Source organism: Phyllopteryx taeniolatus, chromosome 15 (genome assembly GCF_024500385.1).
Source record: "Phyllopteryx taeniolatus isolate TA_2022b chromosome 15, UOR_Ptae_1.2, whole genome shotgun sequence".
In the NCBI taxonomy this organism is placed as follows: Eukaryota; Metazoa; Chordata; class Actinopteri; order Syngnathiformes; family Syngnathidae; genus Phyllopteryx; species Phyllopteryx taeniolatus.
Window position 1 is genome coordinate 5,060,875 of NC_084516.1, and position 13,839 is coordinate 5,074,713.

Consider the following 13,839-nt stretch of genomic DNA (forward strand, 5'->3'; position numbering starts at 1 on the left):
TCTGTGGCTCTGTTTTTAATGACAGATGGGCAACTGGAAGAACGCCACCGTGCTGTTCCTGCACTCCAACAAAATGGAGTCGCTGCCGGAGGAGATGGGGGACATGCACAAGCTGAAGGTCATCAATCTGAGCAACAACAAGTGAGTGTAGCACGAGACATGAGTGTATGTTCACACATAGGCAGCCTCTCCCTTGTAAGCGGATACACTGAATGACAGCGTCGCCGATATCTTCATTAGCCTGTAATCATCTGTAAACTGAGATGCTTTTGGGCTTCCTACGTCTTGTCATTGTAAAACCTGTAGAATTTGTATTTGTTTGCATTCACAATCCATTTTTTCCCCACATAGGAAATCATCTATAAAATCAGTTGTTGGGTCAAATTGTGGCCAAACCTAAAATATTGAAAAGGCGCTCTATAAATCTGTGCTATTATTATTAATAGCAACGTGACAAGAGGCTGCCTTCTTTGTGGAATTTTCTCAAAAACATGGAATGGGCACTTCAAATGTCTCAAATCCTCCATAACAAATACAGTCAGGAAAAAACAATTGATTACTAAAGTAGATAACCTATTCTACTGCCACACTGCTCTTCTCACAAATACCGTGTCATTTGCGCTGTTTAACTTGAGTTTTAGGGAAAGTGAAGCCATTTCAAATGTAACTAATTTTGACGCGTCGACTTGGAGAACCCCTTGGAGTTTCGGCCCCTGTGAGCTTATTGGTGGATATTTTTAGCCGAAACTTGTCAGGCAATCAAAGAAGGGGTTCCCTGAGAAGCAGATGAAACGAAAGGGTCAAGGAGGTATGTTGAGAAATATTGACGTTATACCGCTTAACGCTAATTTGAAGTTTTTGAGTCAAAATTTCGATATCACACAAAAATGTTCCCCCCCCCCCAAAACTTGTTCTTCTGAGACTAAAATCATTCGATTTTTAAATTTCTTGGTGTGTTGTACTAAGGTTGAAGTGGCCATTCCAACCAGACTTAGCATTTTGAAACTTTATTTTGTGAGGAATCTTTTCACTTTGCTATTGTTTTTATAATTATTAATGATTATTATTAAGTATCACGTTTACATGCAGTACATGGTTTGACAAAAAGCATTGTTTTTCCTTTTGGAAGCACTTTATCTGAAACAAAAAGTGGAGGTTGATGCAAGTTAATGGGGGGAAAAAGAAAAACTGATTTGAATAATGTGATTTGCAGAAGAGGAAAAAATTATGAGAATTGTTTTTTTCTTTGGTGGAAACAATCTGAGATTTATTTTATTCAAAGGCCATTCTCACTCAGCCTTAGAGATGGCGGTTACAGTGTTTTATTTTACTTTAGCGCCCTTTTTCCCACAAACGTTTTGCTTCCTAGCAGCACCGTCACACTTTTATAAATTTTTCATAAACCGTCTCACTCGACTGACTGTTGAATTGTTTCTTAGGCTTTTTCAGTTATTTGACAGCATGACTTAGTGTTTTTGTTCCTCTGCAGGTTGAAGAACCTCCCCTACAGTTTCACTAAGCTGAGCCAAATGACGGCCATGTGGTTGTCTGAAAATCAGGTATAGACCCTGACCCTGTATTGTAGTGATCTTTTATTCTGTAACGACTTTTTCAATCAAGTCTTTTTGAGACTAATTCAGATAGTGATCATCTTTCCTGGTCACTCTCTCGCAGTCCAAACCCCTGATCCCACTGCAGAAGGAAGAGGATCCCGAGACCCAGAAAACCGTACTAACCAACTACATGTTCCCGCAACAGACCAGAACCGAGGACTGTGAGTGTGAAGCCTTTAGTTTGACTCGCATGCATGTTTAATAGCTACTACCTGAGACACAGGCGACATTTCCTGGCCTCAAGTTACACAAACAGACCTCCTCTCGGAGTATCTGAGTACTTGACCTAGTAAAGTGATCATCCAAGTGATGATGTCAGCAGAAAGTCCAGTTACACACGCATGTAACTTTGGATTGAGCTCTCATGAAGCAGCATCTTTTGGGCTAGGTTTCTCAATTTTGACAAGTCCCTGTTGTCTTTGTGCCACCTTGTGTTTAAACGCATACGTGCGTATTCAATATAGAAGGTCAAAATATAGGCGTTTCAAGGTCGACTGTCCAAATGAAGGCCTTAATTGTCCTTGAAAATGAAAATTAATCCTAAAATTCGCCATTCAGTTATTTTGCATAATAAATTTTGTATCAGTTTTTGTGAGACTATTTGCCCTCCTAGTGGTCATATTTAGTGTGAGAGAAATCTTAAATGTGTTTAAAATGGCCTTTTAAAGGTCTTAATTGAGTTTGCTTAAAGCTGCAGATAGTCTGAAGTAAAAGCAAGCACAGTATCTGCTGCAAAGCGGTCCAACTACATGCCTAAAGTCAAGTTCGGTACGTACTTTGTTTCGGTTCACATTTGGTACAGTACAGGAACAAAATGCAAACAGGGACACATTTCATGACACTTAAAATGTAACATACTCCAATAAAAAACCCACAAAAAATATAAGATATATATTTTTGATAGAGATCCCTCAACCCGTGCCGCTTGTCTTCCAGACGTTCCCAACTCCGACTCTGAAAGCTTCAATCCAGCTCTGTGGGAGGAACAGCGTAAGCACCGAGCTCAGGTGGCCTTCGAGTGCGACGAGGACAAGGACGAGAGGGAAACGCCCCCGAGGGTACGACGCATCCTTCCCAAGACCCCCTGTTGTCGTCGTCATCCCGGATTCTGAACGTTTCGAATGAGGGTGTCTCCTCTCTCTCTCAGGAGGGCAACCTGAAGCGCTATCCCACGCCGTATCCCGACGAGCTGAAGAACATGGTGAAGACGGCTCAGTCGGTGGCGCACCGGCTCAAGGAAGACGAGTCGAACGAAGAGTCGGGCAGAGACCCCAAATCCCCCGCGGAGAGGAACCACATTGGCGTGCAGGACGTGGGAGTCAAGGTCTCGCAACTTTTTTTGTCATGTCTGTTTACGCGTCATTAGTGTTCTAGGAGACAAAGTCTGCATTTACTTCGTTATTGTACTTCAGTAGATTTTTCGGGAGGTTTTTTTTTTTTTTGGAGTATTTTTCTGAGGACTTACTCTGACTCCCTACATTTTAAAACTTACTCACCTTTACTCAAGTAAAGGTGTCAAAGCAGTACTTCTACTCTTACCAGTTTTTTAAACAAGTATCTGTACTTCTACTAATGTACACTGCGTGAATACTTTTACCACCTCTTTTTTTGTCACAATTTAAGAGTCCCCAAATGTCTATGGCTTGATTTTGTCAAATCTACCCCAAGATCAGCTTTTGTGACCGTGACGACTAGGAACGGAGCTAGATGATGGCTACTTAATGCCCATAAAGCATGGCCACAACGTCGTCGCCATGTTTGGTGACTATTTAGACACGCAGCACGATGACCAACTGATTAACCACGTCTGCCTCACGGTTCTGTGATGCGGGTTCGAATCTCAGCACAGGCCTTTCAAAAACATGCTCGTTAGCTACATTGAAATCTCTATATTATCCACATGGGTGAATGCTTGCTTGTTTCTATGTGCCCTACGTTTGGTGTACCCAGCCTCTTGCTCAAAATCAGCTGGGATTAGACTCCAACTCATTTGCGATCATAATAAGGAAAGGAGGCAGTTCATCACGAAGCCTCCGAATTACACGCGGCGCATTTAGCGGACACATCAGATCAATTATGATGTCCCATTTTGTAAAAATTCGAAACTGCTTACTCACAAAATATTTACTTGCTTGTTTAATGTCACACCTGATGTGCAGGCAAGCATTCCAAAGACTGAAATGTTTAAATACAAGCTTTTTAAAAGTCACTTGTCCATGATGTGTCCCTATTAACATTTGTGTGTGCGCGTGCCCGTGCAGGTGATAGAAGCCCCACACCCTAATGGCCTGGCGTCAGACTTAGGAGGCAACGCTTGCAACACAACCTTCACCATCCAAAACATCCCAGAAGCAGTATCTAGGGAAACAGAGTCTGAGTCCTTCAGCTCCCAGCAAGTACCACTCAAATCATCAGAGAGTTCCACCATAAACCATGAGGACACGCTGGAGGTAAATGCACCAGGGACACCAAGTCACATGCACAGAAATGTCCACAAACTTTTTCCACCGAGAACCACATACAAAAAAATGGAAGGAAGCGGGAGGGCACTTCACCTTGCGCTTATGAGACATAACTTTCAATGCGGGCTGCAAAAGGTCCCCAGGCCAGACTTTGGACACCGTTTTTCAGAACTGAAAGTGTTTCTCATCTGTCCAGGACTCGGAGGAGCTTTCTGACGAAGAGGAGGAGATGAAGATTGCCGAGATGAGGCCGCCTCTGATCGAGATTTCCATCAACCAGCCCAAAGTGGTGACGCTGAGTAAGGACAAAAAAGGTACATTTTGTGTAAATGTATTCAGAACGGGTTTCTTAAACTTACTTACTGGGGTACAGGAATACCTTGGGGGTAAGGCATTTTTTTGAGGACTTCCTCATAATCGAACCTGGTGGAAGGCTCGAAGTTAATTGCGCTGAACATTGCCAAAGAATTTCATGTTGCAAAAGCAGTGATTTATTTACTTGTTGTAAACTTTGGACCCAAGGTACACCATGTGCTTCCAAGCTGCAAATATTTTGCCAAGGTCGCCTTGACTCACCTAAAAAAAGAGTGTGAGAGAGCTAGAAAGACTGCGTGCATGCAGGGATGCCAGATTAATGCGATACATCACAATCATATCAGAGATTTTACAACAATTGGTCCAAAGCAAAGGTAGGGAAGAGTAGTTGGTTTAGTATAGTGATTCTCAAAGTCTCAAGGTATGCAGGCTCCCTCTAGTGATAGGTGAAGGAATCACTGCCTAAGTGAAGTTCTGTTGCAGGGATGGGCAACTGGTGGCCCGCACAGTGGCCCGCACAGTGGCCCCCCCATTAACTTTAGAGGAAAAAACGAAAATATAGATATATAAAAAAAGTTTTTTGGGGGGAGGGGGGGGGGGTTAAACCATGTGGTATAGGAAACGTAAATGCACCTAAGTTACGGGTTGCAAACCCTCAAGGTCCCCTTTTGAAAAGATCTGATAGAGGGAAAGAAAAGGCAGGATGAGTGAGAGCTTGTGGTTTTTAACATAGACGACAGCAAGGATGCGGACTCGTTGCTGGACGACACGGTAGCCAACAGCAACCAGAACAACAGCAACTGCTCGTCGCCATCACGCATGTCAGACTCTGTGTCGCTGACCACCGACAGCAGTCAAGACAACTCCCTATGCACCCCCGAGAGGGAGGCCAAGATGCCCTTCCTGCCCAAGAGCAGGTCTGTGTCACGCCAAATGTTCTTTAGAGATTCTCACAATTTCCTGAGAAAAAATAGAAGAAAAAAAAATATAAACAATGTCCTGCCTCTGATTTTTTTTTTTTTTCTTCCCCCCTACATCTTTGTTCCAGACACGAGGATGAGAACATGAACCCCTCCAAAGACACCGGCGGGCTGCTGCACAACGGCAACAGCTCGGAAACGTCACTCCAGGCGCTCCTGAGGGCCCAGCAGAGTGCCACGGGGGGTGACTATGACCTGTCCATGGAAGCACGACTAGCTTTCATTGAGAAGGGACTGAACAACGGCCTGGGAGACAGTTACACCAAGTGGGACCAGATCAACATGAACGTGTCGCACCCGCCGACAGACAATATGGTGGAGCCTCAGATTGTTTCAGTGGGACGGGGGGAAGTTGACGCCAAGCGGGGTTTTGACAACCACCATTTCCAGAACGGAAACCAGCAGGTCAGCGACGGGTCCTCACCCAGCGGCGAGATCTCTCGCAGCACTGAGGAGCTGTCCCCGGAGAGGAGGTGCCACCCCCTTCAGGTGAGCAAGTCTCAGAGTGTCAGCAACATTGAAGCGGGCAGCATGAAGCTGTACTCATTTGACGGCGACGCCACGGCAGAGAGCAGGATAGTGGGCGGCAGCTGCCCTACTCCAGCGTCCACGGCTCAGACCCAGAGTATCGTGAGGAGCAAGTCCGCGTCCTTGCTCAACGACCAAAATCTCCAAGTCTGTCCGAGCTCGGACCTGCTATCTTCCTCCAAACCGCCTACCAGCACAAGCAGGTACCCAGCGCCCTCCAGTGGGGCCACAGGCACCTCCCCTCCTCAGTACAACATCCAGTACTCAAGCAAAGACGGCATGTGGGCCCAGAGAACGCCCATGCCCCCAGAACACCAAGGCTACCTCCCTCCTGCCACCCACTCACTCGCCAACATCAACTACTCCAATCGCAATCAGGCTCCCCCATATCCACTGCAGCCCCAGCAAAGAGGGCCCCCCATGGGATCCAAACCTCCAGGGGACATGTGGGCAAAGGACAGACTCCACTCTACCACCAGCCAGTCCAGTGGAGGCGCGCTGCAGCGGCAGAGCAGCACCACCTCCACCGCCTCAGTAGGCGAGCCTCGGCGCATGCAACTGCCTGAGGGCGACTACCTGACCTACCGGGACATTCACACCCTGGCCAGGGGCCCGCTAGCCATGAGCCAGGCGGCGCAGCGGCCCATCTCCACCCGCACGTACAGCATCGACACAGCCGCTCCGGCCAGGCTGCCCAGCGTCCGGCCGCAGCCCCACGAACTCCCGGAGAGGACCATGTCGGTCAGCGACTTCCACTACCCACAGGGCAGCCCCAGCAAGAGGCCTAATCTTAGGGTCAAATCGGAGCACTCGCTCCTGGACGGGCCGGGGCTGGTGTCGGGTGCGCCGGGAAGGGTGCCGGCCGACTGGAGGGACCAGGTGATGCGGCACATTGAGGCCAAGAAGATGGAAAAGGTAAAAAAAAAAAAAAAAAAAAAAAAGGTACACACACAACACGCTAGCCCAGTGATTTACAACCTTTATTGAGCCAAGGGACATATTTTACATTTAAAAAGTCTCACAACATACAACCAAACAAAAATGTCACAATGTATATAGACTGTGAAACTCCTTAAACTTTTTTTGTGCTCTTTCTATAACGCTCTTAAGATACCACACGATGACACTAAAGCCCTGGCTAATAAAAAAGTAGTAATTGGTGTCAAGGAAGTATGTTGAAGTGATAGATTTCAACTGAGAGACCTAACATCTTTGTATGTCGGTGAGGAGCTAGGTTTACCTACACATACACGTGGCAAAGACTCCGTAACTTCCGCTAACAACCCAGGTTAAACTTAGCTCTTCCTTGATAAAGATCTTGGAACAGTCAAGATGCATCACTTTGATATACAGCAGTGCCTTGAGGTACAAGTTTAATACGTTCCATGACCACGATTGTAACTCAAAACACTCATAGCTCAAATAATTTTTCCCATTGAAGTAAATGGAAAGCCCATTAATTCGTTCCAGCCTCTCCCCCCCCAAAAAAAAAACAAAATTGTGGGTTTTTTTAAAATAAGGGAATAGAACTGTACTACATACTTTATATGGCAATAACATAATTAAGTATAGTCTTCTCATGCATACACAAATGAAAACCAGCTACTACAGTAAGCGGGCAGTACGATGGACGACTGGTTACATCTGCGTCACAGTTCTAAGGACCCGGGTTTAAATTAGCCCTCTCTTGTGTGGAGTTTGCATGTTCCCCCATGCCTGTGTGGGTTTTCTCCAGGTACTCTGGTTTCCTCTCACATCCCCAAAAACAACAGGCATGGTAGGTTAATTGAAGACTCTAAATTGCCCCGTATGTGTTAATGTGTGTGCGAATGGTTGTTTGACTATATGTGCCCTGTGATTGGCTGGGGACCAGTGCAGGGCGTACCCTGCCTCTCACCCAGAGTTAGCTGTGATAGGTTCCAGCACACCCGCGACCCTAGTGAGGATAAGTGGGACGGAAACTGGTTGGATACTACTGGTAGGCGACTCAGTACACTGCAGTAATATTAGTCGTTTTCGCAAAGGATAAACAAAATATATGCCTGCGAGTACTGTTATATTGTCAGTATATATGTGTCACTGCACCATTTGTGTTCAAACATCAAACATCCATAGCTGAAATCGTTAACACGTGATATGGGTTAACCTGTCTATTGCATTTGTTACCATTAATCTAAGCGGACTTAAGGCCAATGCTGGGTGCTTTGTATAAGCTTCATTTGGGAGTGACATAAAACGGCTTGAAGCCTCTTTTTTTTTTTTAAATAGTTTACTATTTGCCAAATTGTTGTGAGGTGAGCTGAGTTGAATTCACTGCCATCATACAGTACTCGTATTTACATTTTTTGCTTGCAAGTCAACGCAAAAAAAAATTGACGGAACGACGGCTCGTATCTCAAAAACTTGTAAATCAGGTCACTCATATCTCAAGGCACTACAATACTTCCTTGACACCAATTATTTATTTACTATTAGCCAGGGCTTTGATGCCATCTTGGGGCATCTTACGGCATTGCAGGAAGAGCAGAATAAAACATGTTAAGTGTTTCAGTAAATAGCTGAGGATAGGTGAATTTGTGAATAGAGAACAGCGAATAGGCAGGGGTTCCCTGTACAGTGTACTGAAACGTAGAAGCTCCACCTGTTACTTTTAAAGGCTTAATTTGAGGTGAGGTGTTAATTTATAAAAAAATATTGGAGGCATTGCATCTATTTGAGCAAATATTCCTTTCTTAAACTGTGCATGTTCTTTGTTGGGTGTTTTTGTGCGTGTGTCTCATGGGTGCGTTGCATGTCCGCCGCTGACGTGGGCCGGCGGCGCCGTTCAGAACGCGCTGTCCCGCTCCTTTAATTCCCATAACGCTCCGCTCGGCTGCTCGCCACACCGCTCCTGCTATTACGGCAGCTGTAGGGACGTGTTCAGGCCCTACATCTCCTTCAGCGTGAGTACCGCCCGGCAACGCAACGCCCCTAGTCTCACCCGTGTCTCCTCTCCTGCTTTTTACCACGCAAGCATCTAACATTTGTACGGTACAAGTGGGGGTATGTTTGATTTTTTTACCAGCGCACGCTTCTGCAGCACTCTTCTCCCCCATTCAACTTTTGCAACGTAGAGGTTGTGTTTTCACATGACATGACTCGAGTCAAGACTTCAGTCGCCAATTTTAGGACATGGTTGGCTAAAACCTAGGAAAGACTCAACTTGAATTTGAGTTGAACTACATGACTTACGACCAGTTTTGCCAGTTTACATTTGAACATTAACAGTGTAACATTTGTGTGGTTTTTGAAAGAAGAGCTATTTTTTCCGTGTTTTTTTATTTATTCATTTATTTATTTTATAATGTACTAGTATGCTATGATGCGGCGTGCATAGACAACCTCATGAAGCAAGTATGATGGAGGAAGCTCAAAAGATTATTGCACTCGGATTCAAGGATTGCGTTTTTGATAAAATTGGGAAAAGGAGAACGGCAACATGCAAGGTTTGCAATGCAAAGAGACAACTATTACATCTATCTTTCTCAGTCACCATAAAACCTACAAAGACAGTGACTACATTAGTTTAGCTCACTTGATTGATGGTCAAACATTAAGCTTCATGTTTGTTATGTGTTTAGTTGAGAAGACAAAGTAATAGTGTGGAGCTTGGTTTGGGATAATAAAAAAAAACTTACTCTGTGTGTGTGTGTGTGTGTGTGTGTGTGTGTGTGTGTGTGTGTGTGTGTGTGTGTGTGTGTGTGTGTGTGAGAAGTTGCTAACATGTGAATATGTTGTGGCTGAACAATTTTTTTTGACTTGATTCATGGCTTAACCCAAATAAAGACTTGACATGCTTAAAATTTAGTGGGGACTCGACTTGACTTTGTTTTTTGCCACAGTAACTTAGGACTTGCTTGATATTTGAAGGTTCAGACTTGTCTTACTCCCACCTGTGGTGTTTCCACTAAAATAGAACACTAGTCCATGGCAAAAAAAACTTTATGCCCCAAGAACCCCTAATTTGTGTTCAAATTAATAATCATTGTACATCGTGGCTGATGTCATCATCGTCTCACCATCTTGTGACATCATCATGATTGTCTTCTAACTTCCTCTGCTGCGTGCTTGGTCGTCCACTTGTCCCTCTGTGTTATGGCCTGAGCAGTGACTTTGAGTGGAGGTGGAAGGTAAGTGGCTGCTAGAATTGGTAGAGGAGAGATTATATAATACTATTATATTATAGCTGCATTTCCACCTAAACTTCTTGGCACTTTTAGTTCTTGGTCCCTGGTCGTTCCTGGAGTTTAAAGGTTCTTATCGGATAGGTTCAGCGCTGCAGAACTTATCACCCCAAAGGTTCCTGGACCGCAAAAGTTCCTAGGGGTTCCTGGACCCCAAAGGCTTTTGGACCCCAAGGATTCCCAAACACTAAAGGATTCTGGACTCTAAAGGTTCATCGGGGATCCTTGAGCCCAAAGTTTCTGTTACCTCAAAGGTTCATTGAGGTTCCTCGACTTCAAAGGTTCCTGGACCCCAAATGTCTTTGGACCTTAACGGTTCCTAAACACCAAAGGTTCATTGGGGTTTTTGGAGATTCCTATAGCTTGGTTCCTCGTGGTTTCATTACCAGGGAAGCAAAGGTTCATTTGGGTTAGAGGTCCCTGAATTCCAAAAGTTATATGACCTCAAATGTGCCGGGACCTCAGAGGTTCCTTGACTCCAAAGATTTTTCGGATAGCAAAGGTTAATTGGGGTTCTTGAACCCAAAAGTTTCCTGAGTAGCAGAGGTTCATTGAGGTTCCTGGACCCCAAAGGATCCTCAGCCCCAAGGGTCCGTTGGGGTTCCTGGACCTCAATATTACCCGGACCCCAAAGATTTTTAAACACCAAAGCTTATTGGACATGTCAAAAGTACTACCTAAAAGTACCTCCTAGCAGTATCATCTTTTCCCTACAAAACTAAATGTGGAAAAAACTTCCCACAGTCCAAACACACAGTGGTCCTCCAAAGGTTCTCTTGAATTTGCTGTGGTGGAAATGCAGTTAGATGTAGTACGTGTAATATATGCAGTGTGCTGCTCAGTACGTCGATAGAAGCCAGACGCTCCTTTCCAATAACTTCTCTCGAATCAACTCCACATCGTCTACTGTCATTGTGTTAATTCCTCAGTTGTCTGAATAATCAACCGTTTATCTCTTACAGGACGATGTGTTTGGGCCACCGGGGCAGCAGAGCTACACCATGGACTCCCGCAGAAAAGTAGGTGGACATCCTTCGCACCACCTTTTTGCCACGTTTTCCCTTGTGTGTCTATCTTTGATGTAGACCCTATCATGTCTACGTCGTTCCTTTGTTTCATGACCACTGTGTCCATGACGGCAACAAGCTTTGACGTTGACATTGACGTGTTTCGGTGTGCCAGGTGCCTCTAATGAACGGTCAGGTGGTCTCATCGGCTCGTCCTCACGTGAGTCAGACGTCCATGGCCCGCCACGCCTCCAGAGAGCAGCTCATCGATTATTTGATGCTCAAAGTCTCCCACCAGGCCTCGGGGCCTATGCGGCCGCCACACGAGGTCAGTTTGGACACTGCAACCGTCTCACCTGTTTAATCGACATTATTTGGAATAGTAAGTCAACATGAAAGATGTTTGCCTTGCCTTTCAGATCCATGTGAAGGTAGAGAAAAATCCGGAACTTGGTTTCAGTATATCCGGAGGAGTGGGAGGTCGCGGAAACCCATTTCGTCCAGATGACAATGTAAAGGTTTTCTCTCTATATATGATTGAATTGAAATAGAAATACAGTGTTGTTATTGATTACTCATCTGATGCTTTCAGGGGATCTTTGTGACAAGGGTCCAGCCTGAGGGTCCAGCATCCAAGATTCTTCAGCCCGGTGATAAAATTATCCAAGTATGTCACCAAACCATACCAGTATGACACGGTTTAGTTGGATAAACAGATACCGTAGACAGATGATTTTGGATATTTAAAGTCGTGTTAGTGAAGGGGGTCGTGCTTCTATGTGCACCTGCATCCCCGTCTTTGATATTTAGTCAGGTTATGAAATATATATGTGTTATATTTATGTTGTAATATTGTTTTATTGATGGCATTTTTTGTGTTGCCAGGCGAACGGCTACAGCTTCGTGAACATCGACCATGGGAACGCCGTTTCCCTTCTCAAGACGTTCCCCAGTACTGTGGATCTGACAATCGTGAGAGACGTGCAAGCGTAAAACGGCGACGGGGGGGAAAGAACCGGGAGATTTATTTTTTTACACGATTGCGGGGGAGGGGGAACGCCACTTTGAATGTAAGCGTGTTGACGCGGTGATCACATGGGTCATCACTGTGCTTTCTAAAAAAAAAATAATAATTTCTACGAAAAAGAAAAGCTCCCCTTTTGTGCGTGACCACTAAGGAGCAGGACACCCCTCATTTTTGCCTTTTTTTTTTTTTTTTTTTAAATAAGAATTTTGAAGCAGTAGGACAGTGTTACGTGCTTGGAGTGTGAACATGAATGTGCGCGAAGTTCAGACGCTCGGCCTAACTGCTTTTATTCCACGACGTGGCCGTTGTTCCACGCGACCAAAAGCAAGGATGGCGGGGGAAAAAACAGTCTCCTCGAGTAAGAGCGGGTCCACATTTCATCTTTTTCTTGCCATTTTTTCCAAAGTTTCTTCACACATTCATTTGGGAGAGCACCACTCTTGCCTTTTTGTGCGCATTCCTGTTGATTTGACTCATGGGGAGAGAAGCAAGTGCCATAAGAAGACCTTGAACTGTTTCAATGAGCAATATTCACACTTTGCAGCAATAAAGCCTTTTTTTTCCCCACATTTGATTTTTTTAAATACCCCTTTTAGTAACACCACCGATGATTTTATATATGGACAAGAGTTTTGTAATGAAATAGCACATAAAATCTATATATTGTATGTATAGAATAGTGTGAAGAGTCTGTGTTTTGTGGATATGTGTGTCACTTTTTATCAATTACATGTTTGTTAACATCATATGAGTTTTAAGTTGACAATGGGCTGGCAATTGATGAAACGATGAGCATGTTCCACATCTTGTGTTTGTTTGAAATTGTGACGTTAATATTCATGTCAAGCTGTCGTCTTTTTGTAGACAATCTTGGGAAATTAGTGGTCGTCGTCCATGTGGATCTGTTTGGAATGCTCACGTCTTATTTATTTTGAGCAGGCCAAACCTGTGTTATATTTTTTAGACATTACTAATCAAAAAGTGTAAATATATACGCACACAGCATTTTTTTTTTAATTGTACAACCAGCAATAACAAGTTCCAATGCAGAAAGAGACGGCATCTGTGTTCACATGTAGCGAGTGTATTTCTATGTCTTGACCACAGACGTGCATCCACGCGACATTCCAGATTTTGTACATAACTAACCATTTCTGGCGTAAAACCTGTGGAAAATAAACCAATGCCATTTCACACTGCATGTTTTGTTGTTGGGTCATTTCCATTTAAATGCAAGATGTTCTTTATACAGTTTTAATGTATGTTCCCCTGCTATGTCACGGTTCCTCTACCATGGCCCAGCTATGGCCCAGAATCTTTTTTTGTGGAACATGGCAATTGTTTTTTATGGGTTTTTACAGCTGTACGTTATTGAAAACAGAAATATTGATGAAAATGCAGTAAAACGTCAAGATCCATATCAAATAATGGACATTTACCATGTCTTGTGGGGTTTAATTATTTTAGGCTCTGCTTGGCCACTGGTAACATATTTGAGTTTCGAAAGTGGCTTACAATAATATTAAAAAGTCCTTTTAGGAATAAAACCTGTCTCATTTGATTAAGACGAGCCTGCTACGCTACTGTATTTTAATGTTGGTCACGCTGGTGGTACTTGGAGCGCTAAGTATTTTTAGTTGGCGTAAAATTGTACGCATATATTTTTATTTTATTTTATGTTTGT

At 44.2% G+C, this 13,839-nt stretch overlaps 1 protein-coding gene across 5 annotated transcripts in view; it reads left to right on the forward strand.

Moving 5' to 3' along the window:
- erbin (erbb2 interacting protein) overlaps positions 1–13,354 on the forward strand; it is a 41,763-nt gene extending 28,409 nt beyond the window's left edge. For 2 of the 5 annotated variants that reach the window (XM_061799264.1, XM_061799265.1), the window contains exons 13-27: positions 26–141; positions 1,490–1,559; positions 1,675–1,774; positions 2,550–2,671; positions 2,761–2,937; positions 3,875–4,063; positions 4,272–4,389; positions 5,124–5,307; positions 5,439–6,813; positions 8,727–8,840; positions 11,084–11,140; positions 11,304–11,456; positions 11,548–11,640; positions 11,721–11,795; positions 12,014–13,354. In XM_061799264.1, coding sequence (XP_061655248.1) covers positions 26–141; positions 1,490–1,559; positions 1,675–1,774; positions 2,550–2,671; positions 2,761–2,937; positions 3,875–4,063; positions 4,272–4,389; positions 5,124–5,307; positions 5,439–6,813; positions 8,727–8,840; positions 11,084–11,140; positions 11,304–11,456; positions 11,548–11,640; positions 11,721–11,795; positions 12,014–12,121 — 3,051 coding nt within the window. In that variant the 3' untranslated portion in view covers positions 12,122–13,354. Of the gene's footprint in view, positions 1–25; positions 142–1,489; positions 1,560–1,674; positions 1,775–2,549; positions 2,672–2,760; positions 2,938–3,874; positions 4,064–4,271; positions 4,390–5,121; positions 5,308–5,438; positions 6,814–8,726; positions 8,841–11,083; positions 11,141–11,303; positions 11,457–11,547; positions 11,641–11,720; positions 11,796–12,013 lie in introns of those variants that run through there. The other 3 variants (XM_061799267.1, XM_061799268.1, XM_061799269.1) reach the window with 2 other exon arrangements.
- Positions 13,355–13,839: the final 485 nt, after the last annotated feature.